The following is a 13,106-nucleotide window of genomic DNA, read 5'->3' as shown; positions in this document are numbered from 1 at the left end:
GAAGCCATTTTATTATTCTTGGGGGGCCATGGTGCCTGTCCCACAGGAATCCTGGTTCTGGTGAGAGAGGTGATTTGGGAGGCAAAGTGTGAGATGCACCAGCTGGAGCAGAGTTCCCAAAGGCCAAGGTGGCCTGTCAAAGTCACCCAGTAGTGTTCAAGCACTGAGCAGCCAAAGCCTCTAAGCAGGGTGGGAGGGGAGGGAGCCAACAAGCCAGCATCCTTAGAGTTCTAGGCTGTCCACCCCTGTGCTGTGGTAGAGATGAGGCTGCTCTCCTGTCTCTTCCCAAGAAAGCAGTATCCTACTGTGGTCTCCGCCTCCTGGGAATCGGCAGAGGACTTCCATTGAAAATAATGGAAATTCACACTGGCATACTTTTGATCCTCGAAGACATTCTCTCACGCCAGGACAAATAAGGTGGCAAAGAAAGTCTAGAAAGGAGGATGGTCCATTTCATCGAGCCAAGAGGCTGGGCTAGTTGGAAAATCAGGGTAGCCTACACTGCTTCCTGTCGACAGGTCAGAGGTGGGCCCCCCAGCCAGGGCTCTCAGTGTCTGGCTTACTCCCTGCCCCGCATGCGCAATGAGGCCCAGATTACTGTCCACTGTGTAATCCAGCCCACTGAGCAAAGGAGCATGGGATGGCAAGGAAGATATGGAAGATGGAGACTGGGGGACTCCATAGGGGCTCCCATCCCTCAAGTCCTGATAGGATTGTCCTGTCCCATCCATGGAGAAGTTCCCATTCATTAACTGTCCGCCTGTAACGTCCCCCACGTTGCCATAAATCCTATTGGTGTGGCCAAGCTCTGAGAGTATTTGATCTTCTGTGGACAAAAGAATGGAGATTTATTGTCAGTGCCCAGAACTCTTGTGGTCCCTGCTCTTCACAACCACAACACAATGACCAGGAAGGATGCCCATGGGCAGCAGCTGCCTCCCTGCCAAGCACAGGTCAGACACCAACATGTCAGCCTGCCATCTAGAAAGCAACCAACCAACGGGAAAAGAAGGAATGCCTGTGCCTAAATCCACAGGCCCCACGGTCTGGAGAGTGTGTCGGCCTATTGAGCACTGAGATACCCTGGCTACCCTGAGGCGTGCGGATGCCTGCCAGAGTTCCGCGTCCTATCACAAAAGGAAACTATGCTGATCTGGTTTACTCTTGAAGTTTTCAAACCAAGAAAAGTACTTGCTTGGGCTGGTTGAAAACAGGCCTCTGTGATAAAGGTGGCTGGGGACCACTCTTAGACTTGTATGTAAAATCCTGATCCACCAGAAAATGGAGTTCAATATCAAAGAACTCAGTTCCTTTCTATATCCAACATACTTACTGAGGATAAAGAATGGGTTGAATAAGGTAAACAGACCTTCTGGTTTCTTGAAGAATTTCATTAAGAGGATCTAATAGAATTGGCTGAAAGAACTTCTCTCTCCAATAGAGGTGAGAAGGTTTAGTCTTAAGAATTACAAGATTGTGTTTTACCCAGAGAGAACATGTTACGTCAGAGGCCCGCCCACACCCAGTGCTCCAGGTATGGATTGGAGTATCTCGGATGGGGTTAACCTGTTTTCCCAATCTTGCCAAAAGGCCTGGGAATCACACAAACCTCCTTATCCCTCCTTGGGTCCTAAGCACTGTGTTCTAAGAATCTGGGCTGAGTGACCCCTGGGCTGTGGTAGAGATTTCACAGCTTTGTGCTTATGGTAAGCAATTTACTCCGGTCTCCTTTTCCATGTCTACCCGGCCTTACACACTGATTTCTACAAACAGCCACTGCGACTAGACTTCAACACCCTGTCTCTCTGATTCCTGAAGATTAAAAAAGAGGGAGCAGGAAGGTGGAGATTAGACTCCTACCCTGTAAAATGGCTAAGTTGGCCCTTCGCCTGGTACCTGCTGCCCCTATAATTGGTTACTATGGGAACAACCATGCTGTCCATCTATCTTCGTGTACAGAGGTGTGCTGATCGTTCCCCAAGCACATCCACAGCTGGTTGTGTCCACAGATGCCCATGACAACTCTGAGATGGGTAAGGATGACATTCCCAGGTAAAGATTGAGGCTCAGGAGAAACAGATGGGTCCTTGGTACAGGACTCTTCCCTCTCTACCCTAAATAAATAAATAAATAAATAAATAAATAAATAAATAAATAAATCTTCTGTATTTGAGGGCTCAGTGACCAAGAACAGTCGTGGTTATTTGTAAACAACCCGAGGATCCACTCATGCGGTAACTCGCAGTTTTGCTGATGCACAGATTTGAATGTAGCGCATGCTGCAAAGCTTGTGTGCAGAGGACAGATGGAGTGAGTGGTGGGGGGAGGGGTTTCAGACGCAGCCAGTTCCCCATCATGCACTCACATGATTGATTTCCCAGGAAAGGGCCTGTTGAGCATGTCCTGCAACCAGGATTGGAGGACCGGCTTACTCTAGGGGACCGTGGGAGGAGCTCAGTGTCCCTGCAAAGGGGAGAGGTGCAGGAGGGCTGGGGCAAAGACATGGCCATCTGCTCACAACTGTGTGGGCTGCTGAGGGCATCTCTGGCAGCAGGAAAGTGGGAGGGCCTCTGGACCAGGATAGGGCTAGGCTGGGTCCCCGGTACTCCAGCCACTGTATCTCAGCAACAGCAGTCTGTTCTCTTGTTCTCTACTCACCCCTTCTGGAAGGGCCACTTACACCCTTCCCGCCCTTTACTGAAAGTCTAGGGAAATTCTGTGCCCAAGAGGTTATCATCAGAAAGATCCCTCCTGCTGGCAAGGATTAGTGTCCCCCAGGGTCTCACCTAGGGCCTCGGCCTCACCCCTCCAGCCCTGCTCACCTCGGAAGCTCAGCTCACTGTCACTAACCCCACAGTCCTCTGCTGAGCTCTCCTTCTCATGCTTGCTGCCTCCCCGGCTCCTCTTGACACTCTTGTAGAACTGTCCCCAGCGATGGCGCCCAGCGTCCTTCTTCAGCCTTTTCTCCTTGGCCCTTCTGTTCTGAAACCAAACCTGACACAAAGCAAAGGGAAAACATCCAGGGGTTACCTAAAGACCCCAGACCCACAAGAATAGCACTCAGGAGGTACCCAAAGCCCCTTGACCCTCAAGGCAGGTGCTGGAAAACGGGCAAAAGCTTTGGTAGTGCGCCAGAACAAAGTGCAGGGTGCCGATGTCTCCTCACCTGAGCCTCACACCCCAGAGCTCAGCTCCCTGTACACTAGTTCCACTGCTCACCAGGTGTCACTCAATTCCCAAGTGTCCCTCAGGTGGGCGACACAGACCAGCCTCAGGCCTGGGTCACTGGGGCAAGGCAGTGCAGGAGTCTCACCTGTACCACTCTCATATCCAGGCCTGTCTCAGAGGAGAGCTGCTCCCTCACGTGCCGGGCAGGCTTTGGAGAGTTCTTGTACGCATTCTTCAGTGTCTCCAGCTGCTTTGCTGTGATGGTGGTCCGTGGCCGCTTAGCCCCAGCCTCCGAGTCATCTGTAGTGAAAACCACTTAATGGAATGGCTGAGCGGAAGTAGCTGGGCCTCCTCTGCCCAATTTCCTTCCTCCAGACAACCTCGGGGAAAGAATAGGCAGCGTCGAGGGGGAGTACACCCACGCAGGGACACTGACACCCGTGAGCTCACAATATAACACTGTTTGATGATGCAAATCCAAATTATATAAACAAAGTGATGTGCTTTCAAAATAAGCAGATGGCCTTCATGTAAAACCTTCCAAATCAGGAAACAGAAAAAAAAAAGTGTAAGCCTATATAGACCCAGCTACTTTAGAGGCTGAGGCAGGAGGATCACTTGAGCCCAAGAGTTTGAGGCTAGCCTGGCCTGGACAACACAGTGAGAATCTCTTCTTCAAAAGAAGCTCTGTGTGTGTGTGTGTGTGTGTGTGTGTGTGTGTGTGTGTGTGTGTGTGTGTGTACATGGCAGGGTGTGTGTGTGTGTGTGTGTGTGTGTGTGTGTACACAGCAGGGTGTGTGTGTGTGTGTGTGTATACATGGCAGGGTGTGTGTGTGTGTGTGTACATGGCAGGGTGTGTATGTGTGTGTGTGTGTGTGTACACAGCAGGGTGTGTGTGTGTGTGTGTGTGTGTACACAGCAGGGTGTGTGTGTGTGTGTGTGTATACATGGCAGGGTGTGTGTGTGTGTGTACATGGCAGGGTGTGTATGTGTGTGTGTGTGTGTGTACACAGCAGGGTGTGTGTGTGTGTGTGTGTGTGTGTATACTTGTGTGTATACCAGTTCCTGAGAGTCACTTAGTTTCCGGTTGACCGAGTGGATTAGCATCTCCTCACAGCCGTGCACCTGCCCTTCACCATGGTGGTGGCTGGTTGGAACAGAAGCACTGCCCACGTTCACGGGACTTTCTTCGTGTGATTATGGGAACTATTATGCTGTTATTTTAACATTCGCTGTTATTATAATTTAAAATCTTTTTTATATCCTATAACAATGTCATCCAAGTATTCATTAAGTGGTGGTGGCAGTGCTCGTGCTGAAAAATGTACCCAAAAATCAATAGCTTTGGTGCGGAAGTTAAATGTGATAAAAACACTATGGGGAAGGCCAGGCAGGACCGCGACACCTCGGGCTGTTAATTCAGGAGAGAGCATTCAGCAAGGTCCTGGAGATGATGCTGAGAAAATGAAAAGTAGCATTAAGGCGAAACAGTTTGGTTATGGATGGTATGACTACAGAATACACCCCACAACACACACTTACAGCGCTAATTCCCCCGGAAAATTAGCCTAAACATATGTTCCTTTTGAATTATGCAGTGTCTCCTAAAACTTGTCCCTGGCATAAAATGCAGTGTCTTTATATTGGAAATGTAAGTGTTGAGGGAGATGAGATGAATGAAAAAGCCATTCCCACTACGATGCAAACCGCTGATGTGAGACCGCAAGGGAGGGAATTATGAGTCCAGGAGAAGGTTCAGAGAAACGCCCCCCACCATGTCAAGGGACCCTGAACAGGAGGGGACCTTAGCCTGTCCTACAATAGAGACATGGCACACCTGAGAAACAAGAACAAAGACCTTCGGCTGCTTTTAATCCCTTTGCACACTTCACTTCCTGAACCCATTTCTCTCCGCTAGGCCTTGCTCTATTTTGTGTTCCCTTTTATAAGCAACTTCAGTTAGCCCCAGGTGACACTCCAATGTGGCAAGGCTGAGACTTAGCCAGTTACACTACGTGCCAGAGAAGCTCCAAATCTGTAGGCTGCCCACCCAGCCTTGGGTGCCAAGACCAGTGTCCTAGAGAAGGCTGCAGTGAGAGGAACTCTTTCCATAAGATGACAAGGTCTGTGACGTCATTCTTGCCTCCCCTGTGACACTACTGACAGCCACCCTCCTCTCTGGAGTCATCACAGCACCGAGGTTCTGGGCTGAGAACACACAAGGTCTTTGACAATTGGAGCCACAACAGGCCCAGGAGAGGCACAGTTTTCGTGAAGGTCTGATAGAGGTCGTCAGAGTTCTTAGTTGCCTTGCTGTCTCTGTGTTGACACCCTTCTGTGACATCCTGATGCCTTCCAAAGCAGCCCCATAGAGCTTTAAGGAGCTAGAGAAGTGTTTCTCAACCTGTGGGTTTTGACCCCTTTGTGAGGGGGGGTGGTCACCTAAAGACAACTGAAAAACACAGATATTTATAGTATAGATCATTGGAGTAAAATTACAGTTCCAAAGTAGCAGCAAAGATAATGTTATGAGGAACCGTATCAAGGGCAGTGAGAAGGTTCAGAGCACATCCAGGCAGGGGTTGGGTGGCCTCTATAGAGGGAAGAAGACCAATGTTCTTGGTCCACCAGGAGAGGCCAGAGCTAGGAGTCCCCAAGAGAAAGAAGCCACAGCCAAGGCCGGCCCCACTGACTCACCACAGGACCAGGAGGAATTGCCTCAGCCTGCTCCCCACCACAAAAATCTAATTTCTCCATGTATTACTCAGACCCACATAACTGGGCAACTGAGCCCAGGAAAGAGCTAGAAAGAAATACATGAAGTTAGTTGGGGCTTTGGGCGCTCAGGAGTCAATTCACCTGAGCCCACAGTCTAAGGAGAGGGAGATGACAACTGTAAACAAGCCAATGCTGCAAGTCCTGTAGCTCTGGCTGTGAGGAATGATGAACGAGGTGTGTGCCCCAAATGTACCCCCACACCCCCCATCAACCAAGCTCCCAGCCACCCCTCAGCTCACCAGCTGTGCTCCAGGCAAGGAGACCACTGAGTTCACGACTTCATAAGGACCTTAGCAGTTCTCAATAACTCTAGCTTTACTAATGCCTCAACAAAGCCAGCAAAGTCTGAGGGCTTGGGGGTTGCTCAGAACTGAATCTCACTGTGGAGCTCTGGTTACAACTTTTGGACTAGGCTGAGCATCCCCAGTGCCCAGAGGGCTGGACAGGGGGTACAGAAAGGCAGGCGCCTCAGTGCATAGCACACAGTCTGCAGAGCGCTGGGGGAGCGGGAGCAAGGCCACTCCGCTTACCGTTTTGCTTGGCTGTCTCGTAGTCTTCCTTGCACACCAGCCGGCCATCCTCCATAAGGTAGAACTCGTCCCCCGTGGCCAGCTGCCGGTTGCAGATGATACAGGCAAAGCAGTGCAGGTGGTAGACAAAGTCCTGAGCCTTTCGGACCACCTGGGTCGGGGGGATGCCCTGCTGGCAGGCTGTGCATTTTGTGCCAAAGCGCCTGTCAGGGCAGCAGTAAAAGAAGTAAAAACATGGGGGGTTGAGATTGGGGTCTCATCAACCCTCTCCTGCCCCACCACCATGGAACACCAAAGTTTACGGGGTACTCTGGGCCTCCTACTAGTCTCATTGCCTCTGTCCCAGGTACTGTTACAGCAAACAAAGGTCCACAGTGACACCCCTCACGGCAGAGAGGCAGTGGGAGGGGTTTCCAAGTGCCCCCCAGAGCAGGAAGTTGCCCTTCGACTCCTGCTTTCTGTGGTGCTTCTTTTCCTAAAGATCAGCCTGGCAGGGAGCCCTGTATGCTGTGGACACTCCATCTCTCAAACATAGCCTTCTGCAGGGTTCCCCACAGGAGGAGCCCTGTGTGGCTGAGGGACAGCACATGTGTCTCCACAGGCTCTCAGCAGGGTGAGGCTCTCCTGAAGTCTTTTCCCATTCCTTCTGAATACTTACCCCCCAAACACACACACACACACACACACACACACACACACACACACACACACTGAGCACATGGAAAAGCCCAACCCTCTCCACACAGCTCTGGGATGTCATGGTCCTAGGTTGGCCCAGGAAGACACACTGTCAAACCCTCACTATAATTTCCAATAAGGAATCTGCAGACCTCACTTAGGAAAAGCCTGCTTCCAGCAGCTCTCTGTTGTTTGTTGTTTGTTTTTTCCAGCTCTCAGTTCAAATGCTTTTCAAGCCAGCAGGAAGGCAAGAGGATGCTATCTACTACCGTCCTTTACCAGGACCAGCAAGGGGACAACAGGATGTACCGGAAGCCGTGTCCAGTGAGATCTAAAGTCCATCTCCGCAGCCCAGACGTGGACACACAGAGAGCCATTGCAACGGCTACAGACGCCAGTGAGGAACGCTAGAGTCAAGGCAGCAAAGGGGGCACTTGCCCACAGGTAATTCTTTCCCCCTCCCCCGTCTGGAAGGAAAGAGGGAGGGAGGCAGGAGGGACCAGGAATCTGGGGCAGAGTTTAAAACAGCAATCAACCTAATTATTCATGACACTTCACACAGCAGAACTTTATCTTCTTCAGGATGAGAGACTTTGCCTAATGGATCTGGGGAAGGTTTGATTTTAATGGTCCTTTTAACTAATGCTTATAGGCAGCCTGATTTCCCCTGAAAGGACAGTACATATTTCATCCACATTAATACCAAATAAATTAATTATGGTCATGGCTATCATGATGAATCCCAGATTAATGCAGAATGATGGGCCTCTTATGCTGCAGTGATACCTGCTGAGGGGCTGTTTGAGCCTGCAGCAGGGCCGGACAGCTGTGGTTTCCACGGCACCCCCAGACATGGTGTCCTGGAGAGAAGTGGGGGGGTTCCCTATCAGGAGTAATTCCCCACCAGCCAGTAGTGGGGTTGCTTTTCTGAAGCTTCAAGAAAAGAGTTGGGTACGAGGGGCTGAGATGTGTCTCTAGAGAGCACTAGCCTCACAGAACAGAAATTTAGGGCCTTATGAGCTCCCCAAATTAGTCAGAATCCTGCCTCAGAAGAGCCTGGGCTTTTGTCAGACTTTCACGGGAATGCAGAACCCAGAAGAGCAGTTTCTATTTGCTGGATTAAAAGGGGAAATGAGAGGGTGTTAACAGAGGGCTAACCTGATGGTGGAGAGCAGGAAGCCGGATCTGCACCAGCCTCAAGTGCTCAGGACGTGGATGACGTCCAGGCTTCCTCCACAGGCAGCGAAGCTGCGGCTGCTCCTGGTTTAAACTCGAAAGTCGGGACAGCTTTGTCCTACATGTGCAAGTTGCCATGTGTCCCTCTGTGTGGGGCAGTGGGATAGGTGGCAGACAGGACGGAAGCCTCGATCTGTGTCACTAGAAAATGTTCTCAACAGTTCAGTACTTTTGCCATCCACCCCTACCAATAAACAATGCCTCCAACATGCTGACCACAACCCAGCCAAGAAGCTCCAGAAGGAATGGGGTGCCCTCCACACCTGCTGCTGAAGATGCTGGAGTCCTACCCAGGAGGAGAGGGATGAGAGGGGACACCAGAGCAGAGCAGGACCCTGCAGCAGCCTCTCTCACAAGAAAGCCACTTCTGCTGGCCTCTAAGAAGCCGCTGGGCTTTCAGTAGCCAGAAGCCAGCTGACACCAGAGCAACAGAGATGTGAATGATAACCCGGGATAAATTTAATCTCCTCCCGACAGTGATTCATGCTCGAGGGTGCAAGTGCTCAAGGAAAATGAAAAACAAATGGACTTGCCCACAAGCGTTTCTCAGCCATTGAAGTGATTTTTCTGATTTCAGGATTTATACCAGTGAGGAATGGAAGCTGCCCCTCAATACCTGTTTCTCCTGAAGCATGGCCAACAGGACCCTTGCCAGGGGCACTTTGTGCACTGCCTTGGACCTGGAGCTCACCCGGCCTGTCCCAGGCCCAAGAAGCACCCCAGTCACTGCCAGCTGTCCCAGGATACGTGGGGTGGGGCAGGTTGCATGAATACAGTGGGCTCTAGTATCCAATATCAGACCAGGAATAATCACAGATGAAAAAGCTGTGGCAGGTGACACGTTTGTCATGTGAGCAGCAATAATGTAACACACTGCCATGTTAGAAAATCCTGGGTGTAGGCTGGAGAAATGTCTCAGTGGTTAAGAGCACATATTGTTCTTGCAGAGGACCCGAGTTCAATTCCCAGCACCCACCAGGCAGCTCACAACTGCCTAGAGCTCCAGCTTCAGGAAGCTAATAGCTCTCTTCCCCCTTGGACACATTCACAGATACACACACACACAAATAAAAATTACTGGGCCTAAAATAAACTAAAATTCTGAGTGTGGCTGCTATACAAAGAGCCAATAATCCCAAAAGTAGTCTGACTGGCTCTCTGCTCCTCCCTGTTTCAGAGACAGCCCCATCTTCTTGTGCAGTGCCAGCCTTGTCCCTTAGACAAGATGGTGAAGGTCACTGTGAACGGATTTGACCAGATTTGGCGCCTGGTTACCAGGGCTGCCTTCTGCTCTGGATCTGGCAAAGTGGAGATTGTCGCCATCAACAACTCCTTCATTGACCTCAACTACGTGGTCTACATGTTCCAGGATGACTCTACCCATGGCAAATTCAATGGCACAGTCAAGGCTGAGAATGGGAAGCTTATCATCAATGGGAAGCCCATCACCATCTTCCAGGAGCGAGATCCCGCTAACATCAAATGGGGTGATGCTGGTGAGTATGTCGTGGAGTCTACTGGCATCTTCACCACCATGGAGAAGGCCAGGGCCCACTTGAAGGGTGGGGTTAAAACCCTTTAGGCAGATGCCCCCATGTTTGTGATGCGTGTGAACCATGAAAAATATGACAACTCACTCAAGATTGTCAGCAATGCATCCTGCACCACAAACTGCTTATCCCCCTCGGCTAAGGTCATCCATGACAACTTTGGCATCATGGAAGGGCTCATGACCACGGTTCATGCCATCACTGCCACTCAGAAGACTGTGGATGGCCCCTCTGGAAAGCTGTGGTGTGATGGCGGTGGGGCAGCCCAGAACATCATCCCTGCTTCCACTGATTATCCCAGAGCTGAACGGGAAACTCACTGGCATGGCTTTCCCTGTTCCTACCCCCAATGTATCTGTTGTGGATCTGACATGCTGCCTAGAAAAACCTGCCAAGTATGATGACATCAAGAAGGTGGTGAAGCAGGCAGCTGAGGGCCCACTAAAGGGCATCCTGGGCTACACTGTGGACCAGGTTGTCTCCTGTGACTTCAACAGCAACTCTCACTCTTCCACTTTTGATGCTGGAGCTGGCATTGCTCTCAATGACAACTTTGTGAAGCTCATTTCCTGGTATGACAATGAATACGGCTACAGCAACAGGGTGGTGGACCTCATGGCCTACGTGGCCTCTAAGGAGTAAGAAACCCAGGACCACCCAACCCCAGCAAGAGAGAGGCCCTCAGTTGCTGAGGAGTCCCATCCCAACTCAACCCCCAACACTGAGCATCTCCCTCACAATTTCCATCCCAGACCCCCATGATAATAGGAGGGACCTAGGGAGCCCTTTCTACTCTCTTGAATATCATCAATAAAGTTCTGCTGCACTCACACACACACACGCACACACACACACACACACACACACACACACATACACACACACAACCAACAACAAAACAATCTGACTGGATTTGAAGGCTGCTGGGTGAGGAAGAGGTGGACAGTAGCTGTGGAACATGGGGGATTCCCCGGGCAGCACCCACCCTGGTGTTATCACCAAGTATTTACTTCATGCAGGTACTGCCTACTCCACAAATCCTGTACCCTGGACACACTCTCAGAAGGCCCTCGCTGCCAACTGGGCCTGGCTAAAGTTTACGGGACAGTGGCTACAGCTTATCCAAGCACAGAAATGCACAGAGTGGACTGGGGACTGTGGTCCGGTGAAGGGATGCCTAGCATTCGCAAGACACTGGGGTTAACAGTACCACAAAGGGAGAAATGGATGCTAGGAAGGACTTGCTGATGGGTCACCTCCTGTCAGCCTCTCTTCCTATTCTCACGTGGCATGCAGTAGGGAAGCAACCGGGTCCACTGAATGAATGAATGAATGAATGAATGAATGAATGAACGACCGAATAAACTCCCGAAAAGTGTACCTGAGTAGGCAGGGAAGAACGGTTCCCAAGAGCAAAACAACAGCTCCCATCAAAATGTTTTCTGGTGAGGACATGACATAGAGGCCCAAGGACAACTGCTGTCATTGTCACCAGTCATCTCACAGATGTCCCCAGAGTGTCCCAGCTGAACAGTGGGTACTGAACTGCCTTGTAACAACTGGGGCCGGGAGAGGGGCCATGCTGCACCAGGTCACCCGCAGCAAATGAGTGGACAAGGATTTGAACTCAATGCTTCCTAAGCAATACAGGTGACACACAGCCAGCACCGATGGCAGCAAACCCAGATTTGGTGCCTGGGATGGCTTAAGATGCTTGTCAACTGGTGTGCTGAGAGACACCTGGGAGGTTAGTACAGACCACTCTGCCCCCATTTGTGAGGGTGTTTCCAGAGAGAACTAACTCCGTGAGGGAAGACCTGCCTTAGTGTAGGTGGCATCCCATAGGCTGGGGTCCTGGGTACAATCAGAGAGAAAGGCTGGCATGCCAGTGACTGCTCCATCTCTCTCTGCTCGCTCATCACCACAGGGTTACTGTTCCCCATGCCTTCTCCACCATACGAGATGGGGAGGAACCAAAGCAAACCTTTCCTCTCTCGGGAATTCCTCTCAGCAACAGAAAGCTGCTACAGTACCCCTGACTAAAATCAAGCTTGAATACAGGACCCCAAATCTCTCACAGGTCCCCAGCAACACCTGAGCCATAGGGTCCCCAGTCCCATAAGGCAAGAGCGGTTGTAGTAACCCTCACCCCAAAGTATGTGCACCTACCATACAACTCAAAGGCTAAAGAAGTGCCAAAGACATCAATGCCATCCTTCAGCACTACCTCTGACCCCAGGAAGGGCCAATCCTTCTGTCCTTGTCCCCCCTGGTCTGAGGTCCTGACTCTAGCAACTCTTCTGATCTTGCTGGGCCTGGGCTGGGGTATGCGTCAGTGCAAGGACATCTTCACAGTGCCTGGATCCTATGGAAAGACAACAGTGGGAAGGCCCTGCAGACATCGAACTTCTAGAACACAAAAATCCTGCCCTACAGACATCTCACCCTTTGATGGTTTTAAGTGCTGTCATGTGACCAGATCCACACAATTGTTTTGTGGTCACTAAAACAGCAGAAAGTGTCCCCAAGCGCCTATGCACGGCAGAGCCTGTGAATGCACAGCCACCATTCCTCGTCTTGTCTTCCCCATGGCACTCACTGTCATCCCAGCACCAGTACTCAGTCCCTGGTGACTTCAGTCCATAGTTCAGCATTGTGCCTGCCAGCACCTCTAGTGGCTTCGTCACGCAGGCCTCCTGTGCTGCCCATTTTGCTTTCTCCCAGAAGGCCATAGCCTTCCCCCTTCCTCAGCTGCTCATTCAGAGAGTCTACCCAAGACCTTGACCCCAGGCATCCCACCGTGGGATGACATCCCCTGTCCACCCTTCTCCAAGTGTCCTCTAGCACTGACTCCAAGATACTTGTGCTGTCACTGTCCCTGCCTCTCACATTCCTCTCTGTTCAGCGAAGACTCCATATCCATCTGACTAATCCTCCCTCATAGCGCCTGGCTCTCCTGGCTTCTCTCTACCCTCGCCCTCCTCTCCCCAAAAGCCGAGGTGTGTTGAAGGAGAGCCGAGAGGAGGAAAAGCATACAACCTCACTGCTTAGGCTTCCTATAAATACCCAAGAGGACCCCTGAAATCAATGCAGGCCCAGCTCCTGATTTTCCAAAGAGCAGAGATCTGCCGTGTATTATGCCGCCCACTCTCCATCGACCATGGGA

General features: G+C 51.0%; 1 protein-coding gene and 1 pseudogene across 2 annotated transcripts in view; one reads left to right on the top strand and one right to left on the bottom strand.

Moving 5' to 3' along the window:
* Positions 1 to 431: 431 nt before the first annotated feature.
* The window catches only part of LHX4 (LIM homeobox 4), a gene marked incomplete at both ends in the record, with an annotated part of 37,757 nt that continues 25,082 nt past the window's right edge, over positions 432 to 13,106 (bottom strand). Inside the window, 4 exons of the mRNA XM_080908954.1 lie at positions 432 to 826; positions 2,823 to 2,994; positions 3,314 to 3,468; positions 6,477 to 6,679. Coding sequence (XP_080765080.1) covers positions 432 to 826; positions 2,823 to 2,994; positions 3,314 to 3,468; positions 6,477 to 6,679 — 925 coding nt within the window. The remainder of the gene's footprint in view (positions 827 to 2,822; positions 2,995 to 3,313; positions 3,469 to 6,476; positions 6,680 to 13,106) is intronic.
* LOC308435918 (glyceraldehyde-3-phosphate dehydrogenase-like) lies at positions 9,616 to 10,582 on the top strand (annotated as a pseudogene). The gene has a single exon. The product of its transcript is annotated as a glyceraldehyde-3-phosphate dehydrogenase-like (transcript).

The sequence above is a fragment of the Micromys minutus genome (assembly GCF_963924665.1).
Source record: "Micromys minutus genome assembly, chromosome: 1".
NCBI lineage: Eukaryota > Metazoa > Chordata > Mammalia > Rodentia > Muridae > Micromys > Micromys minutus.
Note: the sequence above shows the minus strand (reverse complement) of the source record. Positions and strands in the feature narration are given on the sequence as shown.